General features: G+C 44.5%; 1 protein-coding gene across 1 annotated transcript in view; it reads left to right on the forward strand.

The window, feature by feature from the left end:
• MYO1D (myosin ID) overlaps positions 1–18,753 on the forward strand; it is a 273,264-nt gene that overhangs the window by 166,624 nt on the left and 87,887 nt on the right. Inside the window, exon 20 of the mRNA XM_070394306.1 lies at positions 1,794–1,907. Within this exon, the coding sequence (XP_070250407.1) occupies positions 1,794–1,907 (114 nt within the window). The remainder of the gene's footprint in view (positions 1–1,793; positions 1,908–18,753) is intronic.

An 18,753-nucleotide genomic window follows, 5' to 3' on the forward strand; every position in this document is an offset into this window, starting at 1 on the left:
TCTGGCTGAGGAACTGCCAGACTGTTTTCCAAAGTGACCGCATCACTTTATATTCCCGCCAGTGGTGGTGAGGGCTCCAGTGTTTCCACATCCTGACCAGCACTTGTTACTGTCCGTCCTCTTTATTGTTACCATCCCAGTGGGCGTGAAGTGGCATCTCACTGTGGTTCCGATTGACATTTCCTGGTGGCTGGTGGTATCAGGCATGTGTTCATGAGCTTATTGGCTATTTGTATGTCTTCTCTGGAGAAATGTGTATTCACAATTAAAAACCCATTTTTTTTTATTTTAATAATTTTTATTTCTTAAAGTATTACAAAGAGTATTACATATGTCTCATTTTTTCCCCCCCTTGACATTCCCCCGGCCCCTACCCCCCGCCCCCCCCCCGCCCCGTGTCTTGTGTCCATTGGTTAATCTTATATGCATGCATATAAGTCCTTCAGTTGGTCTCTTAATCCCCCCCCAACCCTCCCCAGGCTTCTCACTGTAGTTTAACATTCTGTTCAATGTTGCTCTGCTTCTGTATCTACCCCTGTACATCAGTCCATACTGGTCCCCTTTATTTGTCCCAACCTCACTGGAGTAGTCTCAACCTCACCAGGGCCGTTTCAACCTCACCGGGGCCGTCCCTACCTCACGGGGGCCGTTTCACCCTCACCGGGGTCGTCCCTACCTCACGGGGGCCGTTTCAACCTCACCGGGGTCGTCCCTACCACACCGGGGCCGTTTCAACCTGACCGGGGTTGTCTCTACCACACCGGGGCCGTTTCGACCTGACCGGGGTTGTCCCTACCAGACCGGGGTCGTCCCTACCTCACGGGGGCCGTTTCAACCTCACCGGGGCCGTCCCGACTTCACCAGGGCCGATTCAACCTCACCGGGGTTGTCCCTACCACACCGGGGCTGTTTCAACCTGACCGGGGTTGTCCCTACCACACCGAGGCCGTTTCGACCTGACCAGGGTCGTCCCTACCTCACGGGGGCCGTTTCAACCTCACCGGGGTCGTCCCTACCTCACGGGGGCCGTTTCAACCTCACCGGGGTCGTCCCTACCACACCGGGGCCGTTTCAACCTGACCGGGGTTGTCTCTACCACACCGGGGCCGTTTCGACCTGACCGGGGTTGTCTCTACCACACCGGGGCCGTTTCAACCTGACCGGGGTTGTCTCTACCACACCGGGGCCGTTTCGACCTCACCGGGGTTGTCCCTACCAGACCGGGGTCGTCCCTACCTCACGGGGGCTGTTTCAACCTCACCGGGGTCGTTCCTACCTCACGGGGGCCGTTTCAACCTCACCGGGGCCGTCCCGACTTCACCAGGGCCGATTCAACCTCACCGGGAAAAACCCATTTTTCATTGTTTGTTTTTTTTTGTCCTTTTATTGAGTTCTGTATTCCAAATACAATATACATTTTATTCTTTATATGTTTTAAATACGAGTCCCTTATCCGGTATATGATTTGTACACATTTTCTCCTAGGTGGGTTATCTTTTCATTTTCTTTATAGTGTCTGGGTTACATGGTTTCAGTCTTTTAATCATTATGGGGTGTCTTTTTTTGTTTGTTTTTTTCCCGTTAAGTTGTAAAATCATGGAGTTTAAATTGTAAAATTCCACAAACCTGGACACTGCTCCTGCTTCTGCATCTCTGCTGTGTCCAGTAGAGTGGCCGTCTGTTAAAGGCTGCGTCTCCACAGCCAGCCACCTCTGCCCCTCGACGTTTTCCTCGCAGATCGTTCGGCTTCATGCTTCATGAGATGATAAAATTGTTGGTTGGTTTTCTTACAGGTCAATCGGTTCAGCAAGGTGGAAGACCGCGCCATTTTTGTCACTGATCGTCACCTGTATAAGATGGACCCCACGAAGCAGTACAAGGTGATGAAGACCATCCCTCTGTACAACGTAAGTGTTCTCCGCTTCTCTCCGAGCAAAGGAGTACCAGCCTGGGGTTCGGGAGCCACTTGTGGGCTGACAGTCTGGTCACTGAAACCTTCGGGGCTTTGGGAAGCCTGTGAACCCTTGGATGTTATGCCCATCTTACGTTTTATACAGATGTACAATTTTCTCCCAGGAGGATCCAAGGCTTCCAGTAGATTAACGAAAGCTTTTTTGTTTTTAAGCGTAAAGACTCTGCATTCTGTGTGATCTTTCTCTGGTCTTCATTCTACTCACGGCTTCACTGTTGTGATACACAATATGTTTTCTCATTTATTTTCATAAGGGTTGTTCTTTCTCTATGCCTAATCCTGCTCATTGCTTCAATGTGGTGACACCTAATATATTTTATTTATTTTCATAAGGCGTGTTTTTCCATTTGGAAATGGAATCGGATAGAGAAACAGTAGAGAATTACTTTATGAAAGCATTACCTCTCTTTTAAATGTAAAATGTATGCTGCTCCCAGAAGTTCTTTCCACCAATATATTTTACCTCTGATCTAAACCCACTCAGTGGCTTACTGTCTCCACGGGCTTTCCAGATTCTGGAATCAGCTCCTTATTTGAAATGAGAAATTTGGTAGGTGTCTCTTTGAATTTCAATACGAGATTTCTTTTTCATTTTTTCCCCCTGCTGTCTGAGGTCTGCTTAACAAGTGACTGTTTGTTCTAATTCTTCAGAAAGATCCTACCAGACCCCAGATCTCTTCATGTGAAAGGTGATTTTCTCTGTCTGTTAGTTCTTAATGAGGGAGGTCTGTGCCGGTCCCATGGTAGACTGTATGAGGAATATTATTAAAGAGTCTTTTAAATCCTTTCAGTCTCTGCAAAAGGGAGTAGGAAGGACGTTGTTTTGTAGCTGTATTTCGTTAAATCAGGAGTCTCATTGGTTGTGAGGTACAGAGAAAGCAAATCATTCCTGGTTTTGTTAAATGATGTAGAACATCACTGCGGACGATTGCCGAAATCATTGCCCAGGTTGAGATTTGTCTGCATTATGCACCTCTCTCTCTCTCTCTCTCTCTCTGTCTCTCTCTCACACACACACACACACACACACACACACACACACACACACACACATACCTTTCTCCCTTTCAGGAGAAGGCTAATGGATTGCAGCTAAGAAAATGCTCTTCTAAGACATTCTTGATTGCATATATTCTTAGCAAAGACTTGTAATCTTATATACCAGTCACAGTTGAAGCCTAATAACCCTGCCGTCTTAAAGTAGGAGGTGAAGGGAGATAAGGGGGTCGGATCAGATTTTGCCTAAGTCTAATGAAGTGTGGAACCAAGCAAACATAAATTGTGGTATGCATTTTATTTCTTTTTCTTATTTTCTGTTAAGTGGAGATCACTCTGGCACAGAATATAAATTCAGTAGCTAAACAACTCTTTGACCTGAAGTTATTTTCCCAACCTACCTTCCTTTTTTATGTCAACTGGTGTATATTTATATTCACGGTTCCCCTTTTCACATGATTACAATTCATGTTCCCAGTGTCATCAAAATGAATGATGTTTAACAATTGTGGCAAATGTTAAACAGTGTCAGCAGGATGGATGCACATGGTCGCAGGTGCTCTCAGTACTCGGCCCATATCCCCTTGTACCCCCTTATTTTCGAGCACACCAGCCTAACTTCCAGCAGCCAACATCTTTGTCAAAAGGCTATGCTGCCAGACCCACTTTGCCCCATGCACAAAGGACTGGAAATGCCATCCAATGACTCATAGATGTCGGGGGATAAATACTCCAACACCGTGACCATTGACCGAAGCCGTTCTGAGGTGTGTTTTCTACCGTTTCCTAGACCTGCCCTGCAGGAGTAAGCGGCAGCTGCCCACGGTGGAACCTGATGGGCCGTCCTGGCTGCCTCCCCTTGCCTGAACCTCTCTCCACCCCCTTGCCAGTGTCTCTGCACCTCCCAAGTCAGCTCTGTGTGCCCATCAGCCTTTGTCCCAGGGTGTGCTCTGGGAGGAGCCAACTTCAGGGTGGTGGCTAGGAGGGAGCAAGTCGAATGGGATAGGGGACTGCCCACCTGGGTTGGTAAAAATGTTTTAAAGTCCAAAGCAAATGTGGCAACATATTAAGTCCAGATAATAGGGACGTGGGTATATGTTATTTTATTCTTTACACCTTTTGTATGCTTGAAATATTTTGAAATTAAAAACACGGTTTAAGACAGGGAACCCTTAGAAATGATAATGCTGATCATAGTGATGAAGCCACTGAGAGGAGGTGAAGGAGAACGATTTTCATGTTAACCATGTTGAGTTTCAGGTGTCGTGAAACTCACAGGTATGCATTTCATAGGTAGTCGAAGGTCTCGTATTGTAGGGAGGGGAAGAATTCAGCACTTACGATAAAAATTTAAAAGCAGATGTGTGTACAGCTGGAGGCTGAAATTATGAGTCTAGAGCAGCAGTTCACAACCTGTGGGTCGCGACCCCTTTGTGGGTCAAACGACCCTTTCACAGGGGTCACCTAAGACCATCGGAAAACACATATATAATTACATATTGTGAAAGGTAATTATAAGAACTATCCTTCAATAGGCAGATGGACAGACTGATCACTATGCTTTAATTATGTTCCATTTGTAACAATGAAAATACATTCTGCATATCAGATATTTACATTACGATGCAAAACAGTAGCAAAATTACAGTTATGAAGTAGCAACGAAAATAATTTTATGGTTGGGGGTCACCACAACATGAGGAACTATATTGAAGGGTCGTGGCATTAGGAAGGTTGAGAACCACTGGTCTAGAGGGAGGAAGGGGGCAGATTATTCAAGAACATCCATCCATTACATGGTGGGAAAGAGAGAATCGCTGATGGGAATGAAATAAGGAAATCTCTTCTCTATGGCCCTCCATTTTCTCAACTCTTTTTTTAAAATATATTTTTATTGATTTCAGAGGGAAAGGGAGAGGGACAGAGAGAGATTATCATTGATTTGCTGCCTCCTGCACGCCCCACACTGGGATTGAGCCTGCAACCCGGGCATGTGTCCTGAATGGGAATTGAACCGTGATCCCCTGGTTCATAGGTCGACGCTCAACCACTGAGCCCCGCCAGCCAGGCTCAACTCTCTTTTAATGTGCTAAACAAGCTCTCATGTTTCTTCAGTTCCATCTGGTTATGGATTATTCTAGGAAAGAAAAGAACGATGAGAGCACCATGTTTCAGAAGCAGATTGGAAAGTTTTCAGAAATAAGAGTAATCGATAAAAGCAAAGAGCTAAGTGTGCCACGCTCCTCTCCTCTCATGCTCTGCTTTTCCTTGGCTCCCGGGAACAGATTATGACCATAAACTGTCCTAAGGAACACTCCGCCGTGTTTCCAGTAAGGTTACAGGTGGAAGTAAGGGGGAGGAGCCTGAGGGAGACCCAGGACACACCCCAACCCAGGCTTCAGAGCAGTTCTCAGGGACTGTGTTACCCTGCGGCCCTCAGCAGCATGAAGGCTTAGATAGTCGAAGTTTTGGCCATTCTCTCCGTCTCTGCCTCTCTCTCTCTCTGTGTGTGTCTTTTTACTGTCAGTTACTTTTCTTTGCAGCATAGGCCAGCACTAGGCTCAGGTCTAAATCAGCCAGCCCAGCACACCATTAGAGTTCGTCCTATACTAACATATTGAACACAGTGTCTCAGATCAGGCCTCACCATAGCAACCAATTCTGCATGAGCCAAATTGGTATTTTAGCTCCTTGTCAAGTACTTGCAATTCTATGCATAGCCTTCCCTGACTTTTCCTAGTATACCATATATAGCATGGGCAATTATTACAGTTCCTTTTGAGTACAATTGATCTCTTCCCTCTGCAGTTTTTGACTGTTGTCCTTAGTCCCAAGTCCCATTTGGATCTGGGTCACAAATCATGCTGAGTACTGGGGTGGGTCATTAGGTTTTCCCAGTGGGGAAAGGATCAGTGGGAGAGAAGAGCTTCAAATAGGCCAAGTTCATCAGGCATCCTGGAGTCCTTGGAGTCTGCCCACCTACCCCCCTTCCAATTGCCAGAAGCCCAGTCTTTCTCAAGCAGAATTTAAAACGTGCTACATGTGTAGCAACTTATGGTACATGTATGTGCGTGCAACTATCATCGTTGTGGCCGTTCCTGCGTCCAGTGTGCCAGATCTTTGACTCACCTAGAAAAAGCTGACGTCTGTATTTCCTGTAAAATCCCCTGATTATTAAAAGCCATGCAAGCCAAACAAAGTGTGTCTGGGGCGACACTCAGCCCACAGGCCGCCATTTGCTAATCCTATGTTGAAAGGTCTCTGCTTGTCATTTGTTATTCTACAGGAGCAGTAACCATATTCCAGCCGTTCTCAACCTGTGGGTCGCGACCCCTTTGGCGGTCGAACGACCCTTTCACAGGGGTCGCCTAAGACCATCCTGCATATCAGATATTTACATGACGATTCATAACAGTAGCAACATTACAGTAATGAAGTAGCAACGAAAATAATTTTATGGTTGGGTCACAACATGAGGAACTGTATTTAAAGGGCCAGAAGGTTGAGAACCACTGCCATACTCCTTGGCCTCCTCCATGCCAAACAGACATGACCCATTCCTCACTTAGAAAAAACCAACAGGGTGTCGGCTTTAGAAGAATGGTTTCTACTTCAGTGAGAAAGCGAAGGGATGAAGGGACTCTTTGATAGAGGTGTCTTTCCTGCCTGGGGAACTTTCTACCCCCTCGGAGTTCACTGTTACTCCTGTCCCTGCAGCTTATAAGTGTTTGGGTGGTTTTTTTTGCCATATTTGTTTTCTCTCTCTCATGACACTTTGCCACTAAAATGGCCCTGTGTGCATTCTCCTAAGAATAAGGGCATTCTCCTTCATTACCACAGTACTCTTTTCGTATCTAAAAAATGATTATTTCCATAATATTTAATATCCAACACTACTCACATTTCCTCAATTGTTCAAAGAATGTCTTTTGTTCACCTGTTTTTAAAAAACAAAATTCAGCCCTGAACAGTGTTGCACTGAGTGGTTAGAGCATCAGCCCATGGACCAAAGGGTTATAGGTTCCATTCCTGGTCCAGGGCATGTGCCTGGGTTGCAGGTTCAATCCCTGGCCCCTGTGGTCATCCATAATGACAGTCGGTCCTGAAGTAGCTAGAGAGGAAAGGCTGCCTAGGATAGTTCTTATAAATTTCTACAACCGTTCTCTCGCCCCTGGACTCGTGACCACCACTGAGCATGTTACTCTCTCTAGTTGTGCGTTTTCTAGGACGTCTTATAATTGTGCTCCCACAGCGTATGGCCTTTGCAGACTGGCTTCTGTCACTTGGCAATAGGTATTTGAGGTTCTTTCGTGTCTTTCCATGACTTAATGCCTCGTTTTTTTCTCTTCACTGAGTAATACTCTGTTGTGTGGATATACCGTAGTCTGTCCATCTGCCTATTGAAGGACATCTTGGTTGCTCCCAGTGTTTGGCAGTTCTGAATAAAGCAGCTATAAGCATCCCCATGCGGGTTTTCGTATGGACACACGTTTTCAAATCCTTTGGGTACGTAGCTATGAGCAAAATTGCTAGGTCGTGAGCTCACACTAAGCTTGGCTTTATAAGAACTGCCAAATCATCTGCCCAAGAGACCGGGCCATTTTGCACTCCCACTAGCAGCTAATGAGAGTTCCTGTTGCTCCACATCCTCGTTGTTGCTGGTATTCTCAGTTTTTGTAAAAATGTAGCCGTTCTGACAGGTGTGTGGTGGCGGCATGTATTTTTCTCTGACCCTAAACTGCATAACTCAGCACCCGCTGGTATCTCAGTTCATCTTTCACTAAAAGCATAGCTCTCCACACTCTGTCAGCGCCTGGCTTTTGTGCTCAGGAGATAAAGGCTGATCTTTCTGTAAAACTAAGCAAAATATAACTAAAAGAAAAACCGGGCACCTTTTCCCCCCTCCCATTAGCAGAAGTATTCTATCATTGAACAATGATTCCAGTCACTCTTCACAGGGAAGATGAAAATGGGAAGTCACGCTAGGTTTTGGAGAGTATTTTCAGTCAACATTGTTCTTGCAAATGTTAGTCAGGTAATTGTCATTAAATATTAGTCAGGTAATTGTCAACAACAGCCTGAGAATGAAGCATTCGGGTTATAGGTGGCCCCTCATTAGCCACAGAGAGACTTCCCATGTGCAAATACTGCCTGGTTATGGGTAGGGCTCCTGCCGGCTGGAATCTGTGTCATTGTCGTTGGTGTCATCCCCCTGAGTCACTGTCTGCATTATATTTGTGAGCTGTGATATCAAATTAAAGCATTAATTCCAATACAGTTGTCCAGAAACGTCAAAATGTTTACCTTTAGGGGTTAGTGGGATAAGAATTGGAAGGATTTGCGGAGCTGGGAGGGAGACTGTGGTTGCTTCGACTTGATGTGGAGAACAAAGGCAGGCAGGAAAACACGCATCTAGTAATATTGTATCCAAAACTGGGGTCGCCACCCCTTTGACTCTGGGAATCACCCTGGAGATCACGGTAGATTGGCGAGGAAGGTCGCACCCCGTGGCCGGCGCACACTGCTTGAATCCGCGTGTTTCTGCCACTGGAGCCGTGTGGACACGGGCTCACCCCAGCTAGCACCCGGGGAGCTGGTTGCCAAGATTGAGTTTAATTTGCATAAACATGAAATCTGTTCACTGGTTTCGAGTGAAATGGCATAAACTGAAGCATTTAACCTGACCTCAGCCGGAACCCGCCTTCTCCTTTTGTTGGAGAGCTGTGCCCGATGAGTTGGCTCTGCCCAGGAATGCTGTTTGATATAGTCCCTTTTTTATCAGTCTGGGCTCAATGGCCAAGGACGCCACCAGTTAATTACACAAACACATCCTTCCGTTCTGTGGAGAACACCAAGCAAGCTGGGGAGAGAACAGAGACGCTTATCTGAACCGATGTGACTGTGTTGTCCCAGCGAATGGACTGTAATTATGCCGGGCTTCAGGCTTCATTACTCGATCTAACGTGACTTGCTAGAAAGATAATGTTTCGTTTGGAAGATGGATTTTCCTTGTAATGCGTCCAGGGGTGAACCCTACTGCAATCCCCGGGCCGCCAGCTCTGCTCCCCATCACCATTTCTAAGTCCCCCTACCCTCATGGCCCAGTCGCAGGAGAAGGTGTTTCCATGGTAATCTCGGGGGCAGCAGTCAGCTGATGTCTGGCACTGCCTGCCTGAGCTGGTGTGCGCCAGCCCTCTCCCCTCCCTCCTCCCTGGAGCCTTTAAACTGTATTTATTAGTCCTCTTTAATGGAAAGGAGATAACCCCTTAATGTCAGATGCCGAGTGGCACTCGGGTTTATTTATTTATTTGCTTAGGTGATAAATTTACCTTCCTAATTGATCCTCAGCAGGTCCCGGAAGCTGTATTGTTTTGAACACCTGGTGCAAAAGTTCATATGTTTGCCTGTTATAACAAAGAGAGACGCTTACCAACGTTAGATGTTCGGAAGCCCCTGTTCTGAGGGGGGAAAGTGCTGACTCTATAATTTTTAAAGATGCAGTTGTTAAGGTTTTAGTTTAATTTTCTAAAAATCTCTTCTTGCTCTGATGGCTTTGGCAATGAGACAGTCTTCCCACTCTCCTTCTAATTTTTTATTTAGCATTCGATTTCATTATTGGATTTGAGTGATCCATGTGGGTTTAAATACTTCTAAGAAAAATGTCTAGCCATGTTCTCTTTTTTTTGTTCTCTCTCTCTCTTTCGGTAAGAGAAATAAGTGAGAATCCCAGAGCTAAGCGATTGATTGTTTTCCTGACGTGTGTAGAAGTAAATGCCTTTTGTCATACCAGTTAGAGACCACAGTTTATGTTAAACAGTACTAAGCAAACTGATTTATAAATGTCAGAAGTCAGCACTTACTGGCAGGAGGTAGAGTCCATTTTCATCCGTACTGTACTTGGAAATTCAATTATAAATGTAAAAGCTGTACCAAACCAGTGTTTGAAAGGGACAAGTGTTAGAGCTAATTTATGACCCCTTTAAGAAGCTATCTTGTTAAAGAAACACAAAGCCTTTTTAAAAGCTGAGGTATAAGAAAATTAGTGTGACACCACCACATTTGTCCAGAGGTCAGATTCCTAGAAACAAGGTCCTTTTAAAACAAAGCCCTAAATGGAGGCATGGACATAAAAAGACCTCTTCGCCCCTGGCCGGTTTGGCGCAGTGGATAGAGCATTGGTCTGCAGACTGAAGGGTCCCAGGTTCAATTCCGGTCAAGGGCAAGAACCTCAGTTGCAGGCTCAATCCCTGGCCATTGTCGGTGTGTGTGTGTGTGTGTGTGTGTGTGTGTGTGTGTGTGTGTGTGGCGACCCATCCATGTGTCTGTCTCATCGATATTTCTCTGTCTCCCCCTCTCTTCCACTCTCTAAAAATCAATGGAAAAAATATCCTCAGGTGAGGATTAAGCATCCCCCCTCCCCACGAAAAAAAAAAAAAAAGATCTCTGGGTGTGCAGAAATAGATGTCACTAAGCCAAGACAGAGCCCCTTTTATGCAGTAAAAACTTTTGAGCACCTATGGCATGCTGTGCGTTTGCCCACAGTAGCGATAGAATAGTGCGTGCACCCCACAGTCTCTGCCCACAGGCCTCATGGCACAGGCCTGTGGCGGCCACGTGAGTGCACATTACAGGCACCTCTCTCTCAAGAGGAAACTGTCCCTCAGAAAAATACAGCATCTGCCCAAGGCTACAAAGCTCACAGGGAACGGAGCCCTGGGAAGCTCTGGCGGTGACCTCCTGCTGCTGCCTCCCTCCCATGACAAGTAGCACATACGAGCCCTGACTGGTTTGGCCCCGTGGGTAGAGCATCGGCCTGCGTACTCAAGGGTCCCAGGTTCAATTCCAGTCAAGGGCATGTACCTTGGTTGCGGGCACATACCCAGTAGGGAGTGTGCAGGAGGCAGCTGATGGATGTTTCTCTCTCATGGGTGTTTCTAACTCTCTATCCCTCTCCCTTCCTCTCTGTAAAAAACCAGTAAACTATATTTTTTTTAAAAGTAGCACATATGAGTCAAATCCTATCTTAAGAGGAGGGGAAAAAATAACAAGAGTAATATTTGTCGCAAGCCCAGTACCAGGCTTTAGATGGCTTAAATAGACGACCGCTCCATCTTTATAAGAATCCTGTGCAGGAAGTTAAATATCCTTTTATCAGTGAAGAAACCAGTTCTCAGATGTTAGCCACTGGGGCAGGACTCCAGGGCAGGTTTTTTGCACACCAGAGCCCAAGGGAGCCTTCTAGCTGAGTTGCCTAGAAAACACTCTTTTTCTCCCTCCCATTCCCTTCGTTTATTTGCGTAAGTCTTTCTGAGCATAATAATTGCTTTCTAAAATATTTCATCTTAACCTTTTGAGAACAAGTGGCCTGTGCGCCCTGGGATCCTGTAGGAAGCTGCCTCATCAAGACTAGCTTCTGTCCTAGTCACGCCCCGCAGGTCAAGGGCTCTCCAGCATGGCCCCTTGGGATACAGAAAAGGAAAAAGAAAACAGAAATGGGCTTCATTTCTGTCGGAAAAAGGGAAAAAGCAGCCTCTTGAAGACAGCGGCCACATTGTACTTCCATTTGCACAGCTGTTTCTCTCTTAACTGCAGCCCTTCGTCTCGGAGAAGGAACATGTAGGAAAAGGTACCACAGTCTCAGGTGGGCCAGGAAAAATGTGCTCCTTTCCCTGCTAACTGGATTCTTTGGGGATTTGAATTGGATATGATTTAGTTTCCACTTTTAAAACCCAAGTCAAAAATGTTAGTAGCTGAATCCTGGAGTCGGGCGGTTGGAAGATGGCGGCGATATAGGCAGACGCGTCCCAGGTCTTGTCCCGGAGCAAACGGAGTAAGCAGCTGAAACTAATAACACCCACCCCGAATTGGCAAATTTACTCAGCTGGTGAGACGGCTTGCAGCCTGGAAGGGCAGACCTCCCCTGGAAAGGTTAAAAACCAGGGATCTGGGCAGGAAAGTTTGCCAGACCTGAGCCCAGAGGGTCGGAGGGAGACCGCATGGCAGACAGCCGCGTCTCTTGGGACAGACACAGACCCTGACCAGGGTAAGGAGTTCCGCGGGTTTGCTGGCGCCAGGAGATTTGAGATTTGGATTTTGTGATTGCGGAGAACTGAGACTAAAGGGGGCATCCTGAGGAACTGATCAGACCATGCAGTGCCCATAAGAGAGGAGCGTTTCCCAGACCGTGCCTGGTACGTTGTGCCTTGCTCTGTTGTATTTTGTGCCTTTAAATCAACGCAGCAGATCCAAGCAACAGCAGCCCCCTGAGCACCGCAGCCTCCTGATCACCACAGCCTCCTGATCACCACACCCTCTGTCTGTGGAACAGCAACTGTACTTGAAGCCTCCCCCTACCAGCCAGAAGAGCCAACACAGCTGTGAACAACACCCACCAGAGGAGCTGCTGCCAACTGGAAAGCAGCTGCTACCGCAACCATCTGAGCAGCAACCACAACCCAAGGAGCCCCTGCCACCCAGGGAGCAGCCACTGAACATCTCAACATCTACATATGTCAGCGAGATCAAACATGGGTAGGCAAAGAAACCCCCAAAGGAAAGAAAAGGAGGACTCCCCAGAAAAGCAGCTAAGTGAGACAGAGATATGCAACATGACGGAAAAAGAATTCAGAATAAGGTTCCTAGAGTACATGCACCACATGTTCAAGAAGCAAGAAGAAACAGATGAAAAACTCAACTACTTATGCAAGAAGCTAGAAGAAACAGATGAAAAAATCAACAACTTAAGTAAGTCCCAAGAAGAAATGAAGAGTGACATAGCTTCAATAAAAAACTCCATTGAAAGTATCAACAGTAGACTGGGAGAAGCGGAGGACCGAATTAGTGAATTAGAAGACAAGGAAGCAAAACACACTCAAACTGTACGGCAAATGGAGAAAAAAATTAAAAGACAGGAGGAGAGCCTAAGGGAGCTTTGGGACAACATGAAACGAAACAACATACGAATAATAGGGGTGCCAGAACAACAGAAAGACGAACATGGATTAGAAAACCTATTCGAAGAAATAATATCAGAAAACTTCCCTGAGGTGGGGAAGAAAAAAGTCACACAAGCCCAGAGAGTTCCAAACAAGGTGAACCCGAAAAGACCCACACCAAGACACATCATAATTACCATGGCAAATGTTCAGGATAAAGAGAGAATCTTACAGGCTGCAAGAGAGAGACGGAAAGTAACATACAAGGGATCTCCCATTAGATTATCAAATGATTTCTCAACAGAAACACATCAGGCCAGAAAAGAATGGACGGAAATCTACAAAGTGATGCAAAGCAAAGGACTGAATCCAAGAATACTCTATCCAGCAAGGCTATCATTCAAAATTGAAGGGGAAATAAGAAGCTTCACAGACAAAAAAGGGCTAAGGGAGTTTATCACCACCAAGCCAGCCATGCAAGAAATGCTAAAGGGACTGGTGTAAAAAGAAGAAATATCAAGCTCAGAAAGAAAACAGCCACATACACACACACAAAAAAGAAATGGCTACAAACAAATACCTTTCAATAATAACTTTAAATGTAAATGGACTAAATGCTCCAACCAAAAGACATCGAGTGGCTGAATGGATAAAAAAACATGACCCATACATCTGCTGTCTACAAGAGACCCACCTCATTAGAAGGGACTCACACAGACTGAAAGTGAAGGGATGGAAAAATATCTTTCACGCAAATGGAAAGGAAAAGAAAGCTGGGGTAGCAATACTTATATCTGACAAAATACATCTCAAAGTGAAGGCCATAACCAGAGATAAGGAAGGCCACTTCATAATACTAAAGGGATCAATACAACAAGAAGATATAACCCTGGTAAACATATATGCACCCAATGCAGGAGCACCCACATACATAAGAAAACTTCTGGAAGATATCAGGGGAGAGATCGACAACAATACAATCATAGTAGGGGACTTTAATACACCACTGACATCACTGGATAAATCCACTAGACAAAAACTCAGCAAAGAAACAGCAATCCTAAATGACTCACTAGATCAGATGGACTTAATTGACATCTTCAGAACACTTCACCCCACAGCTGCGGAATATACATTCCTCTCAGGTGCTCATAGGACATATTCAAAAATAGACCACATATTGGGTCACAAGCAAAGTCTCCACAAATTCAAGAAGATTGAAATCATAAAAAGCTTCTTCTCAGACCACGATGGCATAATGTTAGAAATAAACTACAATAAAACCAACCCAAAATACTCAAACACTTGGAAGCTGAATAGCATGTTATTAAATATTGATTGGGTTACCGATGACATCAAAGAAGAAATTAAAAACATCCTGGACACTAATGACAATGAAAACACAACAATCCAAAACCTCTGGGACACAATGAAAGCAGTCCTGAGAGGAAAGTTTATAGCTCTACAGGCCTATCTCAAAAAACAAGAAAAAATGGTAGTCAATCATCTAACTCTACAACTCAAAGAATTAGAAAGAGAGCAACAAGAAAACCCCAGAGTGAGCAGAAGGAAGGAGATAATAAAGATTAGAGCAGAAATCAATGAAATAGAGACCAAAAAACAATACAGAAAATCAATGAAACCAAGAGCTGGTTCTTTGAAAGGATAAACAAGATTGACAAACCCCTAGCCAGGCTCACCAAGAAGCAAAGAGAAAGGTCCCAAATAAACCAAATCAGAAATGATAGAGGCGAAATAACAACAGACCCCACAGAAATACAAATGATTGTTAAACAATACTACGAGCAACTCTACTCCAACAAACTGGACAACCTGGAGGAAATGGACAAATTCCTAGAAAAATACAACATTCCAAAACTCAATCAGGAAGAATCTAAAAACCTCAATAGGCCAATAACTATGGAAGAAATTGAAGCAGTCATCAGAAAGCTTCCAGCAAACAAAAGCCCAGGGCCAGACGGCTTCACAGGGGAGTTCTACCAAACATTCAAGGAAGAACTAAAACCTACCCTCCTCAGACTACTACAAAAAATTCAAGAGGAAGGAACGCTTCCAAGCTCATTCTATGAAGCCAGCATCACCCTAATACCAAAACCAGGTAAAGACATCACAATGAAAGAGAATTACAGGCCAATATCCCTCATGAACATAGATGCCAAAATCCTCAACAAAATCTTAGCAAATCGGATCCAGCAGTACATCAGAAGGATCATACACCATGACCAAGTAGGATTCATCCCAGAGATGCAAGGATGGTACAACATCCGTAAATCAATAAATGTGATACATCACATAAACAAATTGAAAGAAAAAAACCACATGGTCATATCAATTGATGCAGAAAAAGCATTCGACAAAATCCAACACCCATTTTTGATAAAAACTCTCAGAAAGGTGGGAATAGAAGGATCATACCTCAACATAATAAAAGCCATATATGACAGGCCCACAGCCAACATCATACTCAATGGACAAAAACTAACACCATTTCCCCTAAGAACAGGAACAAGACAGGGATGCCCACTCTCACCACTCCTGTTCAACATAGTACTGGAAGTATTAGCCATTGCAATTCGGCAAGAAGAAGGAATAAAAGGCATCCAAATTGGAAAAGAGGAAGTAAAACTGTCCTTATTTGCAGATGACATGATATTATACATACAAAACCCTAGAGACTCCATCAAAAAGCTACTAGACTTAATACATGAATTTGGCAATGTAGCAGGATACAAAATTAACCCCAAGAAATCTGAGGCATTTCTATACACCAATAGTGAACTTTCAGAAAGGGAGATCAGAAAAACAATCCCATTTACCATCGCACCAAAAAAATTAAGATACCTAGGAATAAACTTAACTAAAGAGGTTAAAAACCTCTACTCAGAAAACTACAGGACGTTGAAAAAAGAGATAGAGGAAGACATAAACAGATGGAAGAACATACCATGTTCTTGGATTGGTAGAATCAACATCATTAAAATGTCCATACTACCCAAAGCAATCTATACATTCAACGCACTTCCCATTAAAATACCAATGGCCTTCTTCACAGATCTAGAACGAACTCTCCAAAAATTCATCTGGAATAAAAAAAGACCCAGAATAGCTGCAACGATCCTGAGAAAGAACAAAGTAGGTGGGATCTCAATGCCAGATATCAAGCTGTATTACAAAGCCACTGTTCTCAAAACTGCCTGGTACTGGCACAAGAACAGGCATATAGATCAGTGGAATAGAATAGAGAGTCCAGAAATTAGCCCGAACCAATATGCTCAATTAATTTTTGACAAAGGAGGCATGAACATACAATGGAGCCAAGATAGTCTCTTCAATAAATGGTGTTGGGAAAATTGGACAGACATATGCAAGAAAATGAAACTAGACCACCAACTTACACCATACACAAGAATAAACTCAAAATGGATAAAGGACTTAAATGTACGACAGGAAACCATAAAAATTCTAGAAGAATACAAAGGCAACAAAATCTCAGACATATGCCAAAACAATTTCTTCACTGATACAGCTCCTAGGGCAGTTGAAACTAAAGAGAAACTGAACAAATGGGACTACATCAAAATAAAAAGCTTCTGCACAGCAAAAGAAACCATCAACAAAACAACAAGAAAACCCACCTCGTGGGAAAACATATTTGCCAACGTCATATCTGATAAGGGCTTAATCTCCAAAATTTATAGGGAACTCATACAACTTAACAAAAAGAAGATAAACAATCCAATCAAAAAATGGGCAAAGGATCTAAATAGACACCTTTCAAAAGAGGACATTCAGAAAGCCAAGAGACATATGAAAACATGCTCAAAGTCACTAATCATCCGAGAGATGCAAATCAAAACAACAATGAGGTACCATCTCACACCTGTCAGAATGGCCATCATCAACAAATCAACAAACGACAAGTGCTGGAGAGGATGTGGAGAAAAAGGAACACTTGTGCACTGCTGGTGGGAATGCAGACTGGTGCAGCCACTATGGAAGGCAGTATGGAGGTTCCTCAAAAAATTGGAAATGGAACTCCCATTTGACCCTGTGATCCCACTCCTAGGAATATATCCCAAGAAACCAGAAACACCAATCAGAAAGGATATATGCACCCAGATGTTCATAGCAGCACAATTCACCATAGCTAAGATCTGGAAACAGCCTAAGTGCCCATCAGTAGATGAATGGATTAGAAAGCTGTGGTACATCTACACGATGGAATACTATGCTGCTGTTAAAAAGAAGGAACTCCTACCATTTGCAACATCATGGATGGAACTGGAGAGCATTATGCTAAGTGAAACAAGCCAGTCAATGAAGGAAAAATACCACATGATCTCACTCATTCATGGATAATAAAGACCATTACAAACTTTTGAACAATAATAGATACAGAGGCAGAGCTGCCTCAAACTGATTGTCAAACTGCAGTGGGAAGGCCAGAGAGAGTTGGGGGACAGGAGGGAGGGGAGTAAGAGATCAACCGAAGGACTTGTATGCATGCATATAAGCATAACTAATGGACATAAGACACTGGGGGGTAAGGGAGGGTAGGGGTTTGTCAAGGGGGGGGGGGGGGGAAAGGATACTTATGTAATACCCTTTGTAATACTTTAAGCGAAAAATAAAAAAATAAAAAAAAAAAATGTTAGTAGCTTCTAACTCATAGGTCCTCAAACCTTGGCTGCACATTGGACTAGCCTGGGGTGTTTTGGTTTGTTTTTATTCAGATACTCAGGCCACACCCCAGGCCCATGAAATCAAATCTCTGCAGGTAGGCCTAAGCACCAGCATGTTTTATAGCTCCCCAAGTGAGTCTACTGAGGAAGAGTTTCAGGGGTTCATGTGTCCATGCAAACACTGGTGCATTTCTCTACGCTTGGGCACCTGTAGCTTTTTTTCAGATTCTTAAAGAGATGTGTGAATTACTGTTTTGGGCAATACAGAATTTTTTTTAATATGTTTTTATTGATTTTTTAGAGAGAGGGGAAAGGAAAGGAATAGAGAGAGAAACATCAATGGATTGGCTGCCTCCTGCACGCCCCTTACTGGAGATCAAGCCCAGAACCCGGGCATGTGCTCTGACTGGGAATCGAACTGGGGACCTCTTGGTTCATGTCATGGGTTGACACTCAACCACTGAGCCACACTGACTGGGCCAGACCAACAGATTTTAGGTGGCAGGGTGAGGTTTATTTCTTAGGAAACTAATTCTGACAGCATTACAAAGTATGGCCGGAAGTGGGAAGAAGCTGGTGTAATAAATACCAGTTCAGGGGGTCTCAGAATCATCTCAATGGAAACAATGGCACCAGAGATAAAAGAGTCAAGCCATATTGCATTACTCTTAAAGTTAACTTTTCAAAAAGATTTTCTATGCGCCAGGCACTAGTTTCATGTTCTACATGCATTTATGTAGATACTGTTTTCATCTTCCCTAGGAGGTGGGTAATATTATTAACCCCATTTACGGTGAAGAATCTGATGCACGGAGCACAGATCAGGTTTACCCATGGGCATCGAGTGGCAGTGCCCAGATTTGGGCCCAGGCAGGGTGGCCCCGAGCCTGTGCCCTGCCTGCCCTGTGCTGCCTCCCAGTTGAGGATGGGTGAGTGGGGAGAATTGAAGAGAACTCTTTGGGCTTGGGACGCAGTGTACCTGGTGGCCCTTCGTTGAAATAAGGCCCTGAGACGGAGAGTGTGGAGGGCAAGGAGGTGAGTTTCATTTGGCCAGGCCAGAGGGGTGGTCCCATGGGCGCTCCAAGGGTCCCCTGTCTGTCTACCCATCTGGAGGCCCAGAGAAAGGTCTAAGCCTGACATTCACATT

The sequence above is a fragment of the Myotis yumanensis genome, unplaced genomic scaffold (genome assembly GCF_028538775.1).
Source record: "Myotis yumanensis isolate MYYU_CA2020_CCGP unplaced genomic scaffold, mMyoYum1.0.hap1 SCAF_16, whole genome shotgun sequence".
NCBI lineage: Eukaryota > Metazoa > Chordata > Mammalia > Chiroptera > Vespertilionidae > Myotis > Myotis yumanensis.